Source organism: Nerophis ophidion, linkage group LG17, assembly GCF_033978795.1.
Source record: "Nerophis ophidion isolate RoL-2023_Sa linkage group LG17, RoL_Noph_v1.0, whole genome shotgun sequence".
NCBI lineage: Eukaryota > Metazoa > Chordata > Actinopteri > Syngnathiformes > Syngnathidae > Nerophis > Nerophis ophidion.
The window spans coordinates 50721249-50741724 of record NC_084627.1 but is presented as its reverse complement, the minus strand read 5'-3'; the positions used below and the strand labels follow the sequence as shown (position 1 = coordinate 50741724).

The following is a 20476-nucleotide window of genomic DNA, read 5'->3' as shown; positions in this document are numbered from 1 at the left end:
TCTACTATTTTTGGCTAGACAGTTTGAACACTAACACTGTGTTTGAATGCAGAAAAATACACGATTAATTCAATACAATTAATTGCATTGAAGTGTTTCTTTGGTCTACAACTAGTGGAACACGTACCACAGTTTGAGAACCACCGATCTAGAACATTAGTGACCTCATTCATCAAAGAGCATCTAGTACAGGGGTGTCAAACTCATGTTAGCTCAGGGGCCGCATGGAGGAAAATCTACTCCCGTGTGGGCCGGAATGGTAAAATCCCGGCGTGATAATTTAAAAATAAAAACAACTCCTGGTGGTTTTCTTTTGTTTGACCTTAGCCAAAAATAGAACAAATCACACTATGAAAACGTACAAATCACAAATAGTCCTCATGGAAAAACACTTCAAGTTTGTTGAAAATTCTGAGGAAATTGACTTCGACTTGGTCTCAGTGTCTCTACAAAGCCAGGATCCAACTTTAAGCCAGAGTCTTTTGGGAATTGAACCCACTGCTAACGCAACAAACCGTAAAAAAAGGAGGTAGCAACTATTCAGAAGGGTTAAGTTCACTTTTCTTGTGATTGACAGCAACATTTTGGGGCAACGGCAGGTTTTTTAGTTACATGTGGGTCGAAAAGGAGGAGGAGCCAGAGTCACCCTTTGTTGTGAAGTGAATTATATTTATATAGCACTTTTTCTCTAGTGACTCAAAGTGCTTTTACGTAGCGAAGGCCAATATCTAAGTGACATTTAAAGCAGTGTGGGTGTCACTGGGAGGTGGTGGGTAAAAGTGTCTTGCCCAAGGACACAACCGCAGTGACAAGAATGGCGGAAGCGGGGATCGGACCTGGAACCCTGAAGTTGCTAGCACGGCCATTATACCGACCGAGCTATTCCTCTTGCTTGGCCTCGGGATAAACCATTTGCTTGCCTAACAGAATTGCTATTGTGACATCCAGTGGACACATTTAGAACAGCAGTTAAAAAAATTATATATTTTTTTTACACTTGGCAAACTCATCACGCAGGCCGGAAAAAAACCTGTTCGCGAGCCGTACGTTTGACACCCCTGATCTAGTAGAAAGACTTCCCGTAAAATATGCAATCTGTTCTCACTTCAAGGGGAGCCAAATATATTTTTTTGCATTTTCACAACTTTGGTCCGTGAAGTGGAGTTGAGGAATCTAGTGGACTCCCTGTCGCCGACACACACACCTACCCGATCAAAGTCCAGGTCCCGCGAGGCGATGGACTCCAAGGACCCGAGGTAGCTGCCCGGTCTGGTGGTCTCCCACCGGGACAGCTTGGATCCGTTCTCCCCCAGCAGACCCCCGCCTCCCAGACCATCTGCATCCTTGCTGCTCAAGCCGTTGGTCTTCAGCTCGTTGTCAAGGAACATCTGATACTTGGGGCTGGGTGGCACCACTCGGGGGGTGGAGGAGGGCTCCTCCTCTGACAGGCTGTCCGGCTGCTTGTTGGCATCACTTTCAGGCTCCTGGAACAATCAGGGAAAGATTGAAACAAACCAAACAGACATCTCAACCCTCAAGACAGGACAAAGGCAAAGGGTGATGTTAGTAATGCGTGTGCTGACGTCAGCGATTGCAAGTGTGACTACATGAATGCATAGAAGCAACAGGTGGACTACGATCAAGACAACACTACGAAAGGAAAAGTGCTGAAATATACAGATGTCCTCTGCAGTGGATGTTTTGGCTTTATTGCCATGTGACCCAAGACGAATGTCCACTGCAGAGGACATGCTTCTCAGAAGCCTGTAGACCAGGGGTCACCAACGCGGGCACCAGGTCGCCCGTAAGGACCAGATGAGTCGCCCGCTGGCCTGTTCTGAAAATAGCTCAAATAGCAGCACTTACCAGTGAGCTGCCTCGATTTTTTTACATTTTATTTATTTACTAGCAAGCTGGTCTCGCTTTGCTGGACATTTTTAATTCTAAGAGAGACAAAACTCAAATAGAATTTGAAAATCCAAGAAAATATTTTAAAGACTTGGTCTTCACTTGTTTAAATAAATTCATTTATTTTTTTACTTTGCTTCTTATAACTTTCAGAAAGACAATTTTAGAGAAAAATACAACCTTAAAAATGATTTTAGGATTTTTAAACACATATACCTTTTTACCTTTTAAATACCTTCCTCTTCTTTCCTGACAATTTAAATCAATGTTCAGGTATTTTTTTAAATTTTTTATTGTAAAGAATAATAAATACATTTTATTTTAATTCTTCATTTTAGCTGCTGTTTTTTCACGAAAGAATATTTGTGAAATATTTTTTCAAACTTATTATGATTAAAATTCAAAAAGATAATTCTGGCAAATCTAGAAAATCTGTAAAACCAAATTTAAATCTTATTTCAAAGTGGATTTTAACCTATTTAAAACATGTCATCAAAATTCTAAAATTAGTCTTAATCAGGAAAAATTACTAATGATGTTCCATAAATTATTTTTTTTATTTTTTCAAAAAGATTCGAATCAGCTAGTTTTTCTCTTCATTTTTTTTCGGTTGAATTTAGAATTTTAAAGAGTCGAAATTGAAGATAAACTATGTTTCAAAATTAAAATTTCATTTTTTTCGTGTTTTCTTCTCTTTTAAACCATTCAATTAAGTGTTTTTTTCATCATTTATTCTCTACAAAAAACCTTCAGTAAAAGGAAAAAAATGTACGACGGAATGACCCGTTTTTTTATACATATAGATTTATGTATTAAAGGTAAATTGAGCAAATTGGCTATTTCTGGCAATTTATTGAAGTGTGTATCAAACTGGTAGCCCTTGGCATGAATCAGTACCCAAGAAGTAGGTCTTGCTTTCCAAAAGGTTGCTGACCCCTGCTAGAGATGAAACAAAACTAGTTTCTCAATCACTGAAAACTATAGACTTTCATCAAGGTTGGACTTCACAGAACCAGGATTTTGTGGGTCGATTAGTTTGTGGAAATTAACAACTAACAAGATGTCCGATAATGGCTTTTTTGCCGATATTGTCCAACTCTTACTTACCGATTACGATATCAGCTGATATATAGAGTGGTGGAATGAACACATTATTTAGTTGTGATGCCCGCTGGATGCATTAAACAATGTAACAAGCTTTTACAAAATAAATCAACTCAAGTTATGAAATAAAATGCCAACATGGCACTGCCATATTTATTATTGAAGTCTCAAAGTGCATTATTTGTTTTAACATGCCTCAAAACAGCAGCTTGGAATTTGGGACATGTTCTCCCTGAGAGGGCATTAGGAGGTTGAGGTGGGCGGGGTTTTGGGTAGGGGTTGTGGGGGGTGTACATTGTAGCGTCTTGGAAGAGTTAGTGCTGCAAGGGTTTCTGGGGATTTGTTCTGTTTATGTTGTGTTGCGGTGTGGATGTTCTCCAGAAATGTGTGTGTTATTCTTGTTTGGTGTGGGTTCACAGTGTGGCGCATATTTGTAACAGTGTTTACGTTGTTTATACGGCCACCCTCAGTGTGACCTGTATGGCTGTTGACCAAGTATGCCTTGCATTCACTTGTGTGTGAGTAGAAGCCACACATGTAATGTGACCGGACCGGCACGCAAAGGCAGTGCCTTCAAACTATATTGGCGCTCTGTACTTTTTGATACAGATACCGTTAACTTTGTAACCGATACTACATTTTAAAGCATTTATTGGCCAATAATATTGGCAGGCCTCTATTATCGGACATCTCTAGATTATAGGTATGTTAGTGACAGTTATGGGTCGGGGAACGTCATTCATGCCAAGTCCAAAGACAAGACATGACACTGACGTGTGATTAGGAGACAAGAAGGACGTGTTTTGGCCTCGGTCGGACTCGTGTGCTGAGGAAGACGACAACCTATCACGTCTAGTCAATAAAAAGCAGGGGCGTCCACCGGCGCTACCATATTGACATCTACCGCTGCACTTCTTGTCCAGCATAACTACAAATATTCAGAGACTGCAAACTGTTTGTTTTGTCCGTCTCCTTTGTCGGGAAGAGGTTCCACGTCAACATCGGAAGCTGCGATTGACAGCTTATTAATAGCATTGACGCATTGTGCTAAATATCACACCTTTAACTACATGCTGAAGGAGCTACTACTTCTCACACAGAGCTTAATGATCTTCTTATTAGATGGACTTATGCCCAACTTTGTGCTCTCGCACATTTCATAAATCCACCAACTCACTGCTGAATTTGCTAAAAAGCTGGAACAATGCACTCTGACCTCGATGGGGAAATACTTATTTTGCTGATGTTAACATTTTAGATATGAAAAGTCCAGAAAGTTTGGTAGGTTTAATTAACAGACGTGATATCTACAAAAAAATCCAGAAAAAAAGGTGAATAATTCATTTGTATTTGAATAAAGTGAAAATAAGTATTTGACCTCCAAGCTAAACATGGCTTTGTGCTTTAGAGAGAAACTCAGGAGAGACATTTTGTTTTACTTGGACAGGAAATAGAAGACTCTGCTTATCTTAATAGATCATCTCCAAATCCTGAAATTCATTGCTTGGAAACTTTTTGGGGAGTAAGGAACCTATTATGCAAAACCAACTATTTTTTTACTTGTTTTTGTGTATTTAGGATCTACATAAGTCCCGAAAATGTTAACTCAAACCATTAAGGCAGGCCTGGGCAATTACTTTGACTCTGGGGCCAAATTTAGAGGGAAAAATGTGTCTGGGGGCCGGCATATGTATTTTTAGGAACACTATTACAAAACCTCACAATAATGTCTGATTGAATGCTGAAAATGTTATGACAGACCGCCTTAAAAAAACGGAATATAATTTTTTTTTTTGTACTGAATGAGACACCGAGAACGTACATGAAAATAAAGAATGTGTGATTAACTACGAATGATAAAAAACTGAATATTGACAACATATGAACGTCACATTTTACAATCAAGCGAAAAACAACAAAAATGCAACAAACAGCGAAAATATGAACGTAAAAGGGTAAAAAACTCCCCACCTACAATCTGATATATCTAATATATCACTAAAGTTTAGAACTTTGTTGTAAAAATCTCCTTCCGCGTCTGTCCCTGAGACCCACATTTCAGGCGGCTCTGTGGAAACGCTGCTTGATGCCTCGTCTGAGCTGCTACGACTTAGATGACTACAGTAAGTAGTACATCATGCAAAAACGCAGATTCCAACCATTGAAATACTTTGTACAGTTCAAGACTTCCAGTAATTTGAAAACATCTCTGCATATACAGTTTCCATCTTAAAGATCTAAAAAAACTATTTGTGAATGTCCGGCGGGCCAGATTGAAAAGGAGACATACAGACCCCTGGATTTAATTGGACCAGGTATGCGGGAAATATTAATAAAACAAGCTTGCCTCCCTTCTTACTTCTTTTTAATCGAGCCATTTGGAATTTCCCGAACTTGTGTAATTTTTCCAATTGGTCAGCGGATATCTTCAAACATGGTGGAAATTCACCCCAAGAGCTTTGCGCGAATCCGCCATTGTAGTCCGACAATGTCGTCAATAAGCTCTTGCTTTTTCTCTATCCTCTTGTTGTGGGGCAGATTGGTTCGTACATTAAAGTTAAAGTTCAAGTTAAAGTACCAATGATTGGCACACACACACACACACACACTAAGTGTGGTGAAATTTGTAGTCTGCATTTGACACACCCCCTTGTTTACCCCTGCATTTGACACACCCCCTTCTTTACCCCGTTGGGAGGTGAGGGGAGCAGTGGAAAGCAGCAGTGCCGCGGCCGGGAATCATTTTTGGTGATTTAACCCCCAATTCCAACCCTTGATGCTGAGGAGGTAATGGCTCCCATTTTTATAGTCTTTGGTATGACTCAGCCGGGGTTTGAACTCACAACCTACCGATCTCAGGGCGGACACTGTAACCACCAGGCCTGTTTCTAATACAAAGTAGCGTAAAGTTCTAACTTATATCTCTCAGTAGACTCCATATGTAAGCGCTAAAACCATAAAAAGATGACAGTGAGAAGACGCATTTGAAGTGGAAGCGCGCAAATAAGGCTTCCCACAAAACGGCGCATCCTGAAGACTCGGTCAGAAAGCGGCTTGGAGATGGTTTATAAAACATAATCTGTGCATAATGTTTACCAAAACACTACCATTGCATGGTGTGTAGACCACAAGGGAGTGTCTAACCAACAGTACGCCGGGTGCTGTGGGTACTCAGGGACGGACTGAGTAGGGGAGTTCGATGTTTGACGATTTAACTGCGAGGTTGCTAGTCGAAACTGACTAATCCGATTTAACTGCGAGGTTGCTAGTCGAAACTGACTAATCCGATTTGAGTGCGAGGTTGATAGTGAAAATTAACTAATCCGAATTCTAATCCGATTCTAAGAAACACCAGTCTCTAAATTCCTCCCATAAAAGTCTGGGCTTCAACCACACAAGGTGACACTACGTACGGAGCTCCAGAGCCAGGGTGACTTGACTTTCAACTACTTGTTTTCTTCCATTTTAGATGTATGTGGTGGTTTCTATCTCCCCAGGCTTCTGGCTGAAGGACAGGACTAATTAGTGTGCTCCATGAGCACATAACCAGCATGAGGAGTCGATGCTTCATCCATCTTCTTCTGCTCATCCAGGGTCAGGCCACTAGGGCCGTGGCCTAAGCAGAGAAACACAGACCTCGCTTTCCTTGGCTACTTTGTCAAACTCCTCCCGAGGTATCCTGTGGCATTCCCAGTTTAATAGAGACTAACTAACTATTTCCAACATTTCCCGAGTCTTCCTTGAAGCCTAACTGGCTCAGACAGGCACCGAGTGCCTCCAGAGCAGTGTTTCTTCTCCGAGTTCCTCTCAGATGACGGAGCTTCTCACCCTGTCTCAATCTTGTCATTCCGGTCATTGTTAACATTCTTGGCTGCAGACGCTTGTACAAGATTGTTGGTAGAGGATATCCATCCATCCATCCATTTTCTACCGCTTATTCGCTTTTGGGGATAAAATACTTATTTTAACTCAATCAAATATACTGTAAATCATGTCAAAGTAAACAAACTCAATTAATGTATTTTTTCTGGATTTCTTTGTTGATGTAGTCTCTCTCTCTAATTAAAAACACCTTCATAAAAACGATGGACTGTTTGTGTCTTTATAAGTAGATACACTTACTGATAGAGAACTCTACTGCTTTTAAAGCTACAGTAATGCGAGATAACTGGCTTTATATTTATAAAGTTCTTGTGAGATATCCATCCATCCATTTTCTACCGCTTGTTCCTCTGAAAGGAATTGGAATCTTTGAGACGAATAAGTAGTGACTACACTAAGCCAGATAATCTCTTAAACTAATAATTATTTAGCCTAAGCCTTGTTTCAGCCACACTAATCCATCGTTTAAGGTCCCCCACCTCGGATGATTTTTAACACGGACAAGTGCGTCGTGTATTTCTTGAATCCCCGGCTCTTAGCTTTGAATGGACTCATTGATCGTTGGCACACTGAGTTCGAAGATGAAGTGACGTCAGAAAGAAGGCGCCATAGCCAGCTTCAAAACAACCGGAGCTAACCACTGGAAAGATGGAGGCGAGTCATCCAGACATGTCCGTGTTTCTCAATCCTCTACATGTACAAACGCTAGTGGAAATCACACATGAATACCTTGATGTGAAGAAAATGCGGGATTGCAGCTATTTTGGATACTACACATCTCAGACGGCGAGAGAACTTTCAAATGTCCGGGTCAGCTGTGATTCTACTTACCGAAAAACTTTGTCCCTGTGTCGAAGGAAAATCAAGGAGAATGCAGGCCGTGATTAAAAAAGGTAACGTGTGCTTTGCATTACCTGGCCGACGAGCGAAGACCACGGAAAACATGGAATGCAGACTGTATCAGTTATTGTCCGCCATGTATGTCACGGACTCAACGTCTAGGTCCAGAGTATATCTATGAGGGTGGGAGGTCTTAAACCACCATTGTGTGTGTGGACAAGGATAAGGTTAGCTGAGATTTAGCCGGCTTAGTGTAGAAGGGGACTTAACCTGGCTGTAGGACTCTGTTTCTAATGTACACTGACAATACATTAGAAAAGCAGTTCTATCATACTTAAGAAAGCTACCATCAGTTTTCAGTATTGTAGTAAAAATCCTCATACAACTTTTCAAATTACATTTTCCTCAAAGCCACAATAAGTTGCGGTTTTTGCCACAAAGCACAGAATCAACCGAAACCTGATCAGAAACTTAAAATGACTAAAGTCTATTTGACTAAAGCACATGCGTGAAATCATCTTGTAGAAAAAAAAAAAAGAGTGATTTTTAAGAAAGGAAAGTGAAGCTTGACTTAATCTGTTTGATCAGTTTGATTATTGAGGGCAAGCTAAGAATCTCCTTTGGAAGTTTAATCATGCATTCCAAGAACATGCAGAGTGAGTCCACATCTTCATGCAGAGAAAAACACTTTTCTCTCATGCAAAATTGCTTCTTTTTTTGCTTACCGATCCCATCCCAGAGTCCGCCACCGAATCTCTACCAGAGTCTGGGCTTTTGTTTGAATCTGTCCTCTCACCGCCGCTCCCTACTGGACAATCAATCCTTGCGGTGATCTGGCTAGTTTGGACGACTCTCTGAGCCGACACCGCCGCACTCCGACTATCTTCCTTGGACACAGGAGTCCCAGAGATGCTTGGAACTGGCTTGTGGTCTTGACCGATAACGGTCGGACCCGACTTTGACTTTGGAGGACAGGTAGTCTCAGAGGAAGTGGGCTTTGGAGCTCTTCCTGCCGCAGGACAAAGACTATGGGGAGACCTGAGATACGAGTCGCAATCTGGACCAGAGAATTTACTGATTAGATCTTTGACACTGCCAGCTCGCTGAAGATTCGAGAGGCCCGTGTTCTTCTGACTGGCTCTCCAGTTCTGATTGGCCTCTCCTTTCTTGCTGGTCTGCAGAGGACTAAGAGGCAAGCGGGAAGGGGACTCTGGCGTTTGCTGAAAAGGTTGGACACAATAACAAACACCCTCAAAGGAAGTCAAGGTGAAGCAGCAAACACATTAGCACCCCATTAGAAGATTTGACCATCATATTTGACAATTTGAAAATAAACAAAAACAATAGTACCTGGTAGCTACCCTAGTATTCCATTTTCCTGGTAAGTAGTACTAGGTAGGTAGGTCTTTATTGTCATTGCACAAATGCAACGAAACTTTGTTTTCAGCACACACGCGTTCAAGATTAGACAAAGAAAGATTGTACGGGGTTACAGAACAGGAACGCTGATAAGTCGTCACAAGGCGCCCCGTAAAAGATGGGAAAAAGGTAAACGCTAAGGGAGGATGAGTAAAAAAATACAATCAAGACTGGGTTCCGAGAGGGGGCCCAGTCTGGAGTGGGAACATAAACTCCAGAGCAAAGCACATATGCACATACTTGCCAAACCTCCCGAATTTACCGGGAGAATCCTGAATTTCAGTTCCCCTCCCGAAAATTTCCCGGGTCAACCATTCTCCCGAATTTCTCCCGATTTCCACCCGGAGGCGTTCCTTGAAGGCACTGCCTACAGCGTCCTCTACAACCTGTTGTCACGTCTGCTTTCCATTCATACTAACAACGGGCCGGTCCCAATAACATAGTACATGCAGCTTTTACTGGCACATGAGCGAATACAAGGCGTACTTGGTCAACAGCCAAACAGGTCACACTGAGGGTGGCCGCATAAACAACTTTAACGCTGTTCCAAATATGCGCCACACTGCGAACCCACACCAAACAAGAATGACATCCGCACCGTAACACAACATAAACGCAACAGACCAAATGCCCAGAATCCCTTGCAGCACTAACTCTTCCAGGATGCTACAATATACACCCCCCACTACCATCAAACCCCGCCAGCATCAACCTCAGCCCCCCCCCTATCTCCCGAATTCGGAGATCTCAAGGTTGGCAAGTATGCATATACAAATTACAACATACAACCAGAGACTTGCAACAGAGGGGAGGGAGTGGGGGCCACGGTGGCAATAATGTGGAATAAAATATTAATCAAATAATCAAATTAATGCGTCTGTTTTTGAAAGTATTGTTGAACAAAATTACATTTTTCTAAATGTATTGTGGGTTGCCAATTAGAGAGAAAGTCCTGGACTACCTCGTGTTCAACATTTTGGACGAGACAAAGAAATAATACGTTTTTCCAACTGGAACCTTTATCCACATTTTCTTCTGCTGTTTGTTTAAAAAGTACATCATTGACACAAAGCCTACTGTGCGTACGTGTGTGAGCGCTAATTCTGACATGAATCCCTCTTGACAAACTACAACATCTGCTTGCTCATCTGAAAAATCTCCCAGACAAACTAAACACCCGGCTGTCTCTCACAGAAATAATTAGATAAAAGTCCCCGTAATAACCGGAAAGAGACCAGAATAAATGAAGATGCTGACATTTGTCATTGTTTGCCAATCAGCCACTTGACTAAATCCAGCATTAATTAGCAAGCATATCAACGAGGCCAACGTCAGTAAAATAAATGAAGTGGCAGGCGTGCATCGGTTTAACTTTGGGGGCCAAAGCCTGCCCGACTCCCTGTGGGACGAGGGAGCCCCGCGAGGGTGAGGGATGTCTGGGCTTTGGGATCACTGCAGCTCACTAAAGTATGAACATGTTTACTGGATGAAGAGGGATTAGGTTGAAGTGCTGGATTTGAATGTTGTTATTCTCACCCTCGAAAGCAAGCACTCGCTATCGCTCAGAGTTTGGGGATAAAAAGGTCATTCAAAAATTGAATAATTGAGTTTCTTTAATTTTTACATGGTCGCTTCCGTTGTGTCCGTCACATCTGTTGTGGCTTGAAGTTGTGTTGCGGCTCTGTCCTGCCCATACCTATGCTCCTTCCTGGGCTTTGCTACTGGCTGCACAGTCTTGCACTTTCAAATACATAAATAATGATAAATGGGTTGTACTTGTGTAGCACTTTTCTACATTCAAGGTACTCAACGCACTTTGACACTACTTCCACATTCACACACTGATGGAGGGAGCTGCCATGCAAGGCGCTAACCAGCAGCCATCAGGAGCAAGGGTGACGTGTCTTGCTCAGGACACAACGGACGTGACGAGGTTGGTAGAAGGTGGGGATTGAACCAGGGACCCTCGGGTTGTGCATGGCCACTCTTCCACTGTGCCATGAGTAGAGAGGAGTGTCATGTGTGTGTATACGTGTTAATAAATGAACACTGAAATTCAAGTATTTCTTATATATATATGTATATATATATTTAATGACATAGTTAGGAAAACCTTTGGAGGAGCATAGGTATGGGCAGCATCTGTGATATTTAATTTGCAGGAACGGAGCGACGTTAGGGTTGAATTGTCCATCCTCGTTCTACTCTCTGTCACTATCTTTTTTTGGACATTACTACTCGCCATAGTTTTGAAGCAATGCATGATGGGATTGTGGATGTTGTGTGTCAGTGTAATAACGTGCCGGCTGGAATAAACACTGAAAAATAGCTCCATGCCTGCTTACTTTATGGGTTATAGATAATCCTATGGATAACAGAGACATTGGACTTTCCCTTCTACCGTCCGACAGTAACTCTCTAATGACTAAAGTTTCTTGGGTAAATAAAGTAAACTCACTACACCGGTACTTTTTAGCACTTTCATGGAGAGTTTACTGACAGATATAAGTGAGAACTTTACACTACTTTAAATTACAAATGGTAACAGCGGAGGATGAATAAGAAGATAGAGAAAAAGAAGAAGCTTATCGATTACAAAGGCGGACGCGCGCACATTTTCAGGACTTATGCAGATCCCAAATACAGAACAACAGGTAACAGAGGCTAAGATAAGTTAGTTTTGAATAATATCGCGAAACAAAACGCCAGATAATATGTCTTACCTTATACACACCATAATAATACTGGTATGTTGATGCACAGTACAATCCATCAAGCGGTGCGGCTTCATAGCTTACCAAAGTCCTACTAAAACATTTTGATATATTTTTGAGCGCCGAGTGTAATGTTCTATATTTTCAATGGAAGATATGAAATGTTGGTGTTGTTTACTTGAGTCATATTGCAGTCTACACGTTTTGCTTATGTATGACTGCCATCTACTGGTTACACTTATAATTTTACCATGTACCAAATAAAATAGCTTCGAGGTTGGTAAGCACAACCAAACTTATTTCGTACATTAGGCAGGTTGGAAGGTGCAATGTCGAGATTTCAGAAAATGAAAGGATTTAAAGTGCGCCTTATAGTCCGAAAAATATAGTAGTTGATAAAACTACTGTAGTTGTTAGTAGTACATTCTCTTGTATTGTTTTCATACAATATATCTTATCTAAAAGTTTGTTTTTCTTTTTAAAAAAGGCACGTTAGAATGGGAGATGCTGATGAGATACAAGTGTTTTGAGTTAAGAGCTCTTTCACAAAACTTCAGCTCCTATATTGAGGTATTACTCAATTACAATAATCAGGATTGTGAAATATTCTCCTGAGAACTAACGTCCTCTGCAGTGGACATTTGTTTTTTTTTGTTTATTTCTTTTGTCAGAGTTGCACATTTGAAAACAAAAAGAAGTTATGCTACGTAAGACAAATGTCCACTGAGGGGAGAAGACAAGTTCCAGGTGGAACCCTCTGATGTGGACAAGACATACCAGACCCAGCAGGTCCAAACCCTGCCTGGCGGATCTGAGCGTGCTCGTGTTGGCGCTTTTCTATCAACTCTTTATCATCTTTGGCCTTGGCAGAACTTCTATTTGCATCATGTTGGATGTAAAAAGCAGTCATTTCCTTGAAGACACTAGCGTGCAGTCGCAGCCACAATGCATCTTCCAAGCTGTGAAGAACCCCTGAGTAAATTTGAAGTGGCGACATGTCCCCTGGACTCCACGCTCTCGTCCTCATGTCCTAGCAGCCGGGATTATATTGGAGAAAAAGATGATTCGGCACAGAAAGCCGCGGATGTTTGCAGAGATTTCCTTTGATTGCTGGCTTTGTTTACCAAGCAACCACAATTAGATGAATTATAAAGACAATAACTTTTTTTTTTTTTAGCTACTAACTACATTTGATCAACTTCAATCTTTCATTATGTGGGTGTTTGGTGGCTTTGTTGATCAAAATCTAGTCCAACTCCAAACAATTGTTTTTTTTTTCCAATTATTTTTCCTTTCTTAAACTAGTTTAGGGGGATTATGTTTTTCTTTATTTATTGATTTCATATTGCAAAAAAAGTTTTCTGTCCTTATATTCTTCCTTTAAAATATTATTAGAACTAATAATTACTGGATAAGTATGCTCACTTACACGTTGTCATGATTATTTCCAAGACATGTCCTCTGCACTGGACATTTGTGTTTTGCATTACATGTTCTTTTTTTTTTAATGTGTAACTCTGACTAAAGACATGGACCAAAAGTGATGTAATAATCAGTGGTAGTGATTATTACACATAATTACAAGGACATTTGCAAAGATGATACATAAAATGTAAAAAAAATAAACATTTTAGAACAGAGCAGATGTTCTTGTCAATCAGTTATTAATATAATGGACATTTTTGTGGTCCATTTCTTTTGTCAGCATGACATTTTTTCAGAAAAAAACAAAAAAACAGCCCCTTAGGGGCATCAACTCATGTCCACTGCAGAGGACGCCGTAAATTAATTATTTGCAGCTAATCCAAGACAATATCCAACCTTAAAAAAAAAGGATTCCTTCATTTACAAAAACTTGTACTACACTTGAAAGACACTTCCCTTAAATATTGTATTACTAAATCATTACAAGCCAATATAAAAGTTGCATTATTTAGGATATTTTACGTGTGTTGTGTCGTCCACATGTGCTGTAACATAAGTGGGTGTATTTATTTATGTATCCATGACTTTTCTAAACCGTTAATAAAATGAAATGTAAATATATAATAATGTTCTCTAATCATCTTTTGGACGGATTAACCCCAAATAATCTGCTGAAAAGGTTATCAAATCTCTTTTAGGTTGATCTGTGATTAGTGGAGTCGAGCGTGGGACCGCACGTTTGAATCCCCTTAGCTGAACAGCATGAACCCGTTTGCACTTTGCTTTATGAGCAAATTATTTTGGAATAATTAAAAAAAATATATATAAAAACAAGACTGACCACGAAACATTTCCTTCAACTAAAAGTCTAGTAAGCAATATATGTGAATCATTATAATCAGTGTAGCCTGGAGGACATTTCAGCACCTTTGTTTTTCTTTACTTAAAGAATATAAAACATTCTTCATAAATGTTATACATTTTTAGAAATTAAACTAAATTGCATCAAGGTTTCAATGTTCTGTTTAGATAACTTAAAGTCCTATTGAAAGCCACTACTAGCCAGCACGCAGTCTGATAGTTTATATATCAATGATGAAATATTAACATTGCAACACATGCCAATACGCCCGCTTTAGTTTACTAAATTGCAATTTTAAATTTCCAGTGAGGTATCCTGTTGAAAACGTTGCAGAATGATGACTCTTATGACGACGCTTATGACGACGCTTATGACGACGCTTATGATGACGCGTGCGCGTGACGTTATTGGTTGGAGCGGACATTGTATCCCAGCACCACTTACGGCTAAAAGTCGTCTGCTTTAATCGCATAATTGCACAGTATTTTGGACATATGTGTTGCTGAATCATTTGCAATTTGTTCAATTAATAATGGAGACATCAAAGAAGAATGCTGTTGGTGGAAAGCGGTGGGTTGCAGCTGCCTTCAGCAACCAAAACACAGCCGGTGTTTCTTTGTTTGTGAAGCTTTGATATGGAACAGAGCGGTCAAGCGAACATGTTTCTCTACCACATGTCAACCAGCAAGATTTTGGATGAGAAAATTGTGATATTAAGTCGGCTCTTACCAGAGACTTGAGCGGAGTTTGAGTCCTCTTGCAGCAGCTGTCAAAAAGGCAGCTGTGACTTTCTTGGCTCCTCCATATGGCTTCCCTTAGAGACACTGGCGGTCACCACACCCATGGCCAAACCCCTCCGACTTTCAGGTATGACTTTATAATCTCACTAAAACACTAGTAACACAATAAACAGATAAGGGATTTTCCAGAATTATCCTAGTAAATGTGTCTAATGATATCTGAATCGCTCCCACTGCCGTCGCCTTTTTTTTTCCTCCTAGTACTTCACTCTAACTTTCCTCATCCACAAATCTTTCATCCTCGCTGAAATTAATGGGGAAATTGTCGCTTTCTCAATCCGAATCGCTCTCGCTGCTGGTGGCCATGATTGATAACAATGTTCAGATGTGAGGAGCTCCACAACCCGTGACGTCACGCGCACATCGTCTGCTACTTCCGGTACAGGCAAGGCTTTTTTATTAGCGACCAAAAGTTGCAAACTTTATCGTGGATGTTCTCTAGTAAATCCTTTCAGCAAAAATATGGCAATATGGCGAAATGATGAAGTATGACACATAGAATGGAGCTGCTATCCACGTTTAAATAAGAAATGGGATGACAACAAGAAACCTTGGAGGGGACTGCAGATGTAACTATTATATCATGCAAAAGCGCAGATTCCAAGCATTGAAATACTTAGTATAGTTGAAGACTTGCGGTCATTAGAAGACATGAGTGCACATCATAATGGCAGCTACACTTTACATCTTAAAGATCTAAAAAAATATATTTGAAAATGACCAAAGTTTAATTGGACACGTGCGATTTTGTTCATAACTTTTATGGACAGAAATTCTAGGCGCAGTCAAGGCTTTGAGGGGTTCCGGTTTGGTGACTGCAGGATTAGGTCTCTGCTTTTTGCAGATGATGTGGTCCTGATGGCTTCATCTGACCGGGATCTTCAGCTCTCACTGGATCGGTTCACAGCTGAGTGTGAAGCGACCGGAATGAGAATCAGCACCTCCAAGTCCGAGTCCATGGTTCTCGCCCGGAAAAGGGTGGAGTGCCATCTCTGGGTTGGGGAGGAGACCCTGCCCCATGTGGAGGAGTTCAAGTACCTCGGAGTCTTGTTCACGAGTGAGGGAAGAGTGGATGGTGAGATCGACAGGCGGATCGGTGCGGCGTCTTCAGTAATGCGGACACTGTATCTATCTGTTGTGGTGAAGAAGGAGCTGAGCCGGAAGGCAAAGCTCTCAATTTACTGCTCGATCTACGTTCCCATCCTCACCTATGGTCATGAGCTTTGGGTCATGACTGAAAGGACAAGATCACGGGTACAAGCGGCCCCAATTGAGTTTCCTCCGCCGGGTGGCAGGGATCTCCCTTAGAGATAGGGTGAGAAGCTCTGCCATCCGGGAGGAACTCAAAGTAAAGCCGCTGCTCCTCCACATGGAGAGGAGCCAGATGAGGTGGTTCGGGCATCTGGTCAGGATGCCACCCGAACGCCTCCCTAGGGAGGTGTTTAGGGCACGTCCAACTGGTAGGAGGCCACGGGGAAGACCCAGGGCAGAAGACTATGTCTCCTGGCTGGCCTGGGAACGCCTCGGGATCCCCCGGGAGGAGCTGGACCAAGTGGCTGGGGAGAGGGAAACCTGGGAAATATGGTCTTCCCTGCTTAGGGTGCTGCCCCCACGACCCGATCTTGGAGACTTCATTAGAGAACATCACTGCACATAATAATGGCAACTACAGTTTACATCTTAAAGATCTAAAAGAAAATATTTGGGAATGTCCGGTGGGCCAGATTGAAAAACCTTAATAAGCCCGGCTCTGAGTTACATATTAAAACAAACTACACACGTTATCCACCCTCTTTTATCTCATTTAGACACACTTTTTTACTCTCGTGCGTGTCTGCAGTAGTCAGTGTGTTGGCAGCCCGCGTGTTTAAGCTTCTCCTCTTAAACACTCATGACACTTTGACAGGTTTCCCGGTATAATAAGACTCCCAACCAGGTTGCTTTCCCCATCGCTACCTGTCACCACCGTGTCAGTCTATTAGCTGCTGCTTTTTGCACGGGAAGGATGCTCAAAGTTTTGTGAGCGTGTGTTTGTGAGCGTGGGAGACAGACGCAGCCAGATGAGCTGACAGATGTTTGCTGTATTTCTACTTCACTGTCTGAGGAAGACTGACAACAGCTGGACTGATGCCAGACACACACACACACACACACACACACGCGCACGCGCACACGCACGCGCGCACGCGCACACACACACACACACACACACACACACACACACACACACACACACACACACACACACACAGACGTAACTCCAATCCTAACAAACAGGTAATCAGTGAAATATTTTATTTTGATATTGCTGTATTTAGAAGTGTGTTTTATGGGAATACATCAGCTATATATTCGGCAGAGTAGCTAAAATTGTACTCAAGTAAGATTACTATTACTTTAGAGCAGGCCTGGGCAATTATTTTGATTGAAGAGGCCAAATTTAGAGGAAAAAAATGTGTCTGCAAGGCCAGTATATCTGAGTTTTAGGAACACTAATACAAAACCTCACAATAATGTCTGATTGAATGCTAAAAATATTATGACAGACCGTCTTAAAAAGGATTGACATTTTACATTGTTTTACTAAATGAGACACCCAGAATGTACATGAAAATAAAGATTGTGGGATTTACAATATTAACTATGAAAGATAAAACACTGAATATTGACAATATGAATGTCACGCCTCCTCTTCATCGACATATTTTACAATCAAGCGAAACGCAACAAAAATGCAACAAACAGCCAAATATGTACACCAAGAGTACACAATAAACTCACCTACAATTCTGATGTATATCTGATATATCATTAAGCTTTAGAACTTTCTTGTAAACATCTCCCTCCTCTCCCTGCCCACTAGTACATCATCCATAACTAGTATATCATCCATAACTAGTATATCATCCATAACTAGTAGATCATCCATAAGTGCAGATTCCAACCATTGAAATACTTAGTCTAGTTGAAGACTTACTAGTATTTGGAAAACATCATGACTGCACATCATGATGTTAGCTACATACACTTTCCATCTTAAAGATGAAAACAAGATTGAAAAGCTTAACGGGCCTGAATTTTCTCAGGTTTGATTTCGAGAAATTTGACTCAAAAAGTTCAAAGTAGTCAGCCAAATAATTACTTGAGTCGAGAAAGCATTCAGTGAAAAAAATACTCAAGTATTTCTATCGAGAATAAGATGAGCAATAAACAAAGTGTGCCTCGCATGATGTCACCTGCATCTAAAGTCCTCATCTTACCTGGACTGTAAGGATCAATCGATGCCTCTGACATTATGGACATGAATTGAGAGTGTGGATAACCTTCAAATCTGGGTGGACTGCACCCTCAATACTTTAAAAACCTCCACGTTAGGTGTATGAAATCATAAAAGTCACATGTACAACATACAAGTCACTTCTTAAAGAAGTGAACTTTTTGGGGGAATTTTGTCTATCGTTCACAATTATTGTGAGAGACATCACAATGAATGTTTTTTTTTTTTTTTTGCGTAAAAGTTTGCTTCCAATGGAACCAACAGTTGCTGCTCTATAAATATATACAACGCCCTTATAAAAACATCCCAACAACTCCATTGAGGATGTACAGTATATACAGGATGCAACTGGTGTCGTTCTCGCTTTTTCTGGCTCCTAAATGGCTGTCAAAGTGTACCAACTTGCCGGAATACGTCCTCAGACTTCTTCTGTCCAGGTGAGACGCATGATTTATGGACTAGAATAAACTTCCAGGGAGCAAGGAAGCGAGGAAACACCTATCCAGTTGATGAGGTCTTAAAACTCATTTGTACACTCTAGCCTTTACGTAAACAGACCCCCTTTTTAGGCCAGTTGATCTGCCGTTTCTTTTCTTCTCTGCTCTGCCCCTCTCCACGGGGCGCAGGTCCAGTGGCCATGGATGAAGTGCTGGCTGTCCAGTGTCTGGACCTGGGGTAGACAGCTTGCCTGTGCATTGGTTGGGGACCGTCTATGCTCGGGATGGTCTCCTGCTGGCCCCACTATGGACTGGACTCTCACTATTATGTTAGATCCACTATGGACTGGACTCTCACACTATTATGTTAGATCCACTATGGACTGGACTCACACTATTATGTTAGATCCGCTATGGACTGGACTCTCACACTATTATGTTAGATCCACTATGGACTGGACTCTCACTATTATGTTGGATCCACTATGGACTGGACTCTCACTATTATGTTAGATCCACTATGGACTGGACTCTCACACTATTATGTTAGATCCACTATGGACTGGACTTTCACAATATTATGCTAGACCCACTTGAAGTCCATTACGTCCGGTCTCCCCTCGAGTGGCAGGGGGGTCACCCACATCTTGGGTCTTTTCAAAGGTTTCTCAGTCATTCACATATACATTCCACTGGGTTGTGAGTTTTTCCTTGCCCTTATGTAGGCTCTGAACCGAGGATGTGGTTGTGGCTTGTGCAGCCCTTTGAGAGACTTGTGATTTAGGGCTATATAAATAAACATTGATTGATTGATTGAGGCTTGTGATCAGAATGTTGCTAGAAATAGTTTGTCTGTGTCAGCACTTCTAATAACAATATCATTAATACTTGGTTGTTGGTGCTTTTTGAATGCTTATTTACTGGATTTCATGGGCTAAATGGAGGACCTCCAATTGGCTGCGCTGTAAGTGGACTTCTATTCACGTTTATTTACAAAAAAATCCATCCGTTGTCATGTCTTTTGTAATAATTGTGAACGATTGGCAACATTCCCCAAAAAAGTGCAGTTCCCCTTTAATGCAGCTGAGTCAATGTAAGAGATGACAATAGATGGTTGCTTTTTGTCCACTCTACCATGACACTTTGATGCACTGTCTCATTCTTTTCCTGCATGCTGGGGACACTCGGGTTGTCGTCTTCTTCTTTGGACCTGAGGGGCAGAAGTCAGCCTTCATTTAATATACTTTTCCTTTGTCAAGGAGTACTAATGCATCTCTGACAAAGACGCTGTTTAAGGAACATAACATTAAGAAGGAGGATGCAGGTTTGCAGTTGGTTAGAAGGTGAAGGTGTGCATCACACTAATTAATAGCTGCTGCTATTACTTTTCAGTGAAATAAGATAACCGGGCAAATTTTTCAGTGCGATCCATGAAAATAGTCCTGATCAAGTTTGCTGACGAAGAGGATCACCAGAAGAAGGTCAGATGGTAAGAATATTGAATGTGGAATTCCACAAGGTTCGGTTTTAGGACCCAAACTTTTTATTTTATATATAAATGATATTTGCGAGGTTTCGAACATTTTACAGTACGTATTTGTGGAGAGGCGGAGCCGGCGAACGAGCAGCGGGGCAGGACACGCTGGATGGCGGCAAGGAGGCGGAGACCACGACCGAGCGAGATCAGGTTGGTGGCTCACATACAATCAACTTATCTCCTCACAGTGTATAAAAGGGGAGAAGGAGGAGAGATCGGGGCAGAAGGAGTAGGAGAACCAGCAGCAGCGACTGAGAAGCACGAGCGCCCA

General features: G+C 41.4%; 1 protein-coding gene across 1 annotated transcript in view; it reads right to left on the bottom strand.

Annotated features, from left to right (window-relative positions):
- Positions 1–20476, bottom strand: part of LOC133536556 (uncharacterized) — a 115409-nt gene that overhangs the window by 34317 nt on the left and 60616 nt on the right. The window contains exons 5-7 of the mRNA XM_061877184.1: positions 19803–19878; positions 8460–8954; positions 1209–1484 (exon numbers count right to left, since the gene is read on the bottom strand). Coding sequence (XP_061733168.1) covers positions 1209–1484; positions 8460–8954; positions 19803–19878 — 847 coding nt within the window. The remainder of the gene's footprint in view (positions 1–1208; positions 1485–8459; positions 8955–19802; positions 19879–20476) is intronic.